The sequence below is a fragment of the Acipenser ruthenus genome, chromosome 18, assembly GCF_902713425.1.
Source record: "Acipenser ruthenus chromosome 18, fAciRut3.2 maternal haplotype, whole genome shotgun sequence".
Classification (NCBI taxonomy): Eukaryota; Metazoa; Chordata; class Actinopteri; order Acipenseriformes; family Acipenseridae; genus Acipenser; species Acipenser ruthenus.
The window spans coordinates 17,326,042-17,330,128 of record NC_081206.1 but is presented as its reverse complement, the minus strand read 5'-3'; the positions used below and the strand labels follow the sequence as shown (position 1 = coordinate 17,330,128).

The 4,087-nt window shown below is 49.5% G+C and overlaps 1 protein-coding gene across 2 annotated transcripts; it reads left to right on the top strand.

Moving 5' to 3' along the window:
- The first annotated feature begins 506 nt into the window (after nt 1-506).
- On the top strand, nt 507-3,754 carry LOC117973910 (coiled-coil domain-containing protein 177-like). 2 transcript variants are annotated; one of them, XM_034927503.2, is made up of 2 exons: nt 507-701; nt 1,232-3,754. In XM_034927503.2, exon 2 carries the CDS (start codon nt 1,244-1,246, stop codon nt 3,311-3,313), a length of 2,070 nt encoding a protein of 689 aa, XP_034783394.2. In that variant the 5' UTR covers nt 507-701; nt 1,232-1,243; the 3' UTR covers nt 3,314-3,754. The 2 variants fall into 2 exon arrangements, with proteins under 2 accessions (XP_034783394.2, XP_034783396.2); XM_034927505.2 differs by lacking the exon at nt 507-701 and adding an exon at nt 710-906.
- The last annotated feature ends 333 nt before the right edge of the window (nt 3,755-4,087 follow it).

Genomic DNA, 4,087 nt, shown 5'->3' with positions numbered 1-4,087 from the left:
GTGGTAGCCACGAGTATTGCAGCCCCTTTCATTTGAAATCCCAAAGTTATGTTGTCATGTCAACATGCTATTTTTTATCTGTTTATTTTAAAAGTATGTCAATAAATAAGTCAACGTGCAACGATAATTTAGCCTTAGCTACTTTAATAAAGATGCACGCAGTAGTCTAAGCATTTACTAACATTGTTATTATGCAACAGTAAATGCAAAAATTTACAAAAATGTATATTACTTTTTTTATTTTAGTTAGGGCCTACATGGTTCCACTGCCGACGCATTCTCGGCATGCATCCAGTTAATTATACGATGTTGTCTTTCTGAGGTTCTCAACTCATTCAAATTAGTTTTCCAAACGTTTTGATTTATTAATGAGAACATTATTACTGTATTAATCACTTCTACAAGTACACTGATGAATACAGTGCGTTGTATGCGCAGCACAAAAACAAATTAACACGAGGTAATTACCGCGGCCTTGAAAGGGTTACATTCTCGACTCAACAGCCAGTGTTACAGTAGCAGCAGCACCATCGCACAGCGACAAGCAGTGGCAGAAGGTCTGTGTGTTGCGAGTTTGGCTGCACACACACTGACACTCCGCTACAGTAATGAGATGCGGCGGTAGAGGAGAGCGAGCCGGGGAGACCAGCAGGAGCAGAGATAGGTGGTGCTGAAATAGAATTAGAACTACGACTTGGAAGGTCGGTGTGCGGCTATCAGTTTATCACACAGTAATGTCATTTATTTAATATGATTTGCGGGTTTCGCCTGAGTTATGTTAGCTGAGACACAGACGGATTTTTCTTTTTGTTTTGGATACACAATGCGGCAGTAATGTTGCAAGAGGAACGCAAGGCTGGAGTGATTTTATTTGCACGGGAATGCTCTTGTAGTCTACTCTGAAGGGTTTGTTATTTAAAAAAAAAACAGTTGGTGTAATGTATGTGTATATTAATCGATTTTATATACATATATATTGTTTATCTGCAGAAAAAATGCTGATTACACCTGTCATTTGTGTAATGCTATTTGCGTGTGGCTTACATTATGTAATTCCCAAAGCAACTATCATCTATTCATTTACAGTACTGTATATATACAAACTTTGTGCTCACGTCAATTATGTCTGTTCAGTTGCCTTAGCTACAGACTGCATCACTTTTAAGCATAGTACAGTATAATCCCTTCTGATTAAAACCAGCCATTTTCTGTGTTTTGAATCGTTTTTCAGCTTGTCTTTGACATGGTGGATCCGCCAGATGCTGAGGAGGAAGGCAAAAGCAAAGAGCCAGGGCCTGAATATTCAGCTGCTGCAGCTTCTGCCACTGCTGCCTCACGAGCTCCCGATCCCCAGAGCAGAAATGGACCAGACCCCGCCTCGGAACCGTCCCTCCCGGGCAGACAGAGGGAGCAGTCCCCCAAGCTGCACCTGGATCTCTTTAATTTCGACTCCCCCGAAGCCGAAGGCAGTCGCTACGTCCTGACCAGCCCTCGCTCCCTGGAGGCGTGTGCGCGCTGCGGGGTCAAGCCTATAGTGCTCCTGCAGCGCTCCGTCAATGACTTTGCCAAGGAGGCCCCCGGGCGGTCCATGCGGGAAGCAGAGGGACTGTTCGAGGCCTATGAGAGAGAGAGGCAGGGCAAACTCAGGGAGTGCCGTGAAGAACGGGAGCGGATTATCAAGGAGGAAAAGAGGCGCATTAGTAACTCGGTCAGCAGCAGCCTACCGTGCTCTCCCGCTGGCAGGCCAACAGGGGGAGGAGTGTCTAGTATTTCCACAAAGGCTGTCCCGGCTCCTGCTACTAGTGCTGCAACAACAACGGCTAATGGTGCCATTCCTGCTGTTAAGACAAATGGACATGCAGCACAACTCAAGAAAAAAGGGAAATGCCATTCCCTGGATTCTAAACCGAAGAAACGGGAACCTTGCCCCTCTACAACGACCAGCACCACCATGCGGACCTCCTCGGAGTCAGGGGCCTCCTCATTCAGCTGGGACAGTCCCCGGGACAGCCCTCGGGACAGCAGGGACAAGTGGCCGAAGGCATCAAGCCCCAGAGCGCGGACAGTGGCCACCCTGAGCTCCCTAATGGGGCGCAGCCTGAGCCTGGGGGACCTGAGCCACTCGCCGCAGACCACCAAGAGGGTAGAGCGGATCGTGAAGGAGGTGAAGCGCCGGGGGCTGAGTGAAGTGCCGGAGAGGGACCGCAAGATCGCGGCGCTCATGCTGGCCAAGCACCAGGAGGAGCACATCATGAGCCAGAGCCGCAACATGGCGCACCTGCAGTGGGACAGCGAGCGGCAGCTGGAGGAGCTGAGCAGGGAGAGGGAGGAGAGGGAGAAGCAGCGCGCTGTCCTGCAGTGCCAGCGCATGTGGCACACCCAGGTCTCCAGCCGGCAGAGGCGGCTCAGCCAGGAACAGAAGGAGACGGCTACCATCAAGCAGCGGCAGGCGGAGGAGAGCGAGGAGAAGTGGAGGGAGCTGGCTGAGAGGCAGAAGCAGTCCAGGCAGGAGAGACTGAGGCAGGCAGCCGGAGAGGAGAAGCAGAAGAAGAGCCACCAGGAGCACAACCTCAAAGCCCTGGAGGAGGAGAGAAGGGCGGTGTTGGAGCAGGAGCAGCAGCTGCTCCAGGAGAAGCTCACGATGGCTGAGCTGAGGAAGCAGGAGCGCGAGCACCAGCAGCAGAAGGAGCTCAGGGGCCTCAACAAGGCAGAGAAGCTGAGGCACGAAGCCCTGATCAGGGAGATCGTCAGGAGGGAGGCAGAAGACAGGAAGCTGGCCAAGCGCACTATGGAGGACAAGCTGAGCAGGTCCATGGAGAACTATGAGCAGATCCAGGAGCGCAGGAACCAGGAGCTGAGGGAGAAAGCCAAGAAGGAAGAATGGCACATCAAGAAGGCCCGGCAGGCTGCAGAGAGGAAGGAGAAGGAACAAAGAGAGCACCTGGAGAGCCTGGCCAGGGAGACGGAACGTAGGGCACAGCAGGCAGCTCAGGTGGCAGAGGAGAGGGCGCAGCAGAAGGCTTTGAAGGCCGTGCAGAGTCGACTGGAGAAGGAGAAGATCCAGAGGCTGAACAGGCAAAGGGTGGAGGAGGAGGAGCGGCAGAGAAGGCAGGAGCTCCTGATGTCCATCGAGAAGAAGCTGGAGAAGAGCGAGCAGATCTTTCGGGAAAAGAGGGCTGTGCTGGAGAGCGCTCGCTCCGTGGCACGCGCCTCCTTCCACGTGAGAGACCGGGTGCGAGAGGAGACCAATATGCGCACTTTTGACAAGATGGCCCTGGAGGCCCAGCTGCAAGCCAGCCTGAATGAGAAATAAACATCCAGGTCTGTCCACAACTCAGCAAGCATTGAGCACTCCAGCCAGAGATCTAGGGGGTATCTGGGAAGTTCTAGTGGGAATATACAATTAGTAGCACCCTACTTTAGGTGAAGCTCTGAAACTGAACCTTTCTGTTCTTCCAAGGCAATACATTTTCTAGTCAAGTTCCTAACCCTCCGAATAGTCAGGAGCAGCTTGCTTCCACCTATACTGGTTCAAGTCTGGCAGCCTGGTAGGCCCTATGCACAAAGTGCTTTGAAAAAACAGCATAAACTTATAAACCCTGTGAAACAATTGAGAGAAGTGAACTACAAACTAATCACAATAGTCTTAATTTAAAAAAAAATAGACCAAACATTCCTTGATTTGAGTTTTACTCTTCTCAGCGTGAACCAGTGCTGAATGGTCCTGGTATATTTTGCTGCCTCTGTAGATTGGTCTGTATATTGTATGTTTAAACATACATGCTGGAAACTTCATTAAAAGGCTTGAGAGTTCCTTTATGTCAAGCTCCAGACTACTACTTGGAATTGAAGCATAATAGGCGCTATATAGACTGTAAGTGCAAAGACCCATTTCTGTGAAAGGAATACAATATTTTGAATAGTATGTAATTAGCAATCAAATCAAAACTGTTCCTCTTTGAAAATAAGATGTTTCTCACTATTCTTTTTGTGTGTTTGTTTTACTGTTGCCATTGTTTTAATACAGCCCTTAATGTTCATTTAAACAAAAGCTGTTTGCATCTTGCTATCAGGCCTTATATTATTA

What these genes read in the sequence shown, in the direction of transcription:
- LOC117973910 (XM_034927503.2), top strand. Translation starts at nt 1,244, where the DNA reads ATGGTGGATCCGCCAGATGCTGAGGAGGAAGGCAAAAGCAAAGAGCCA.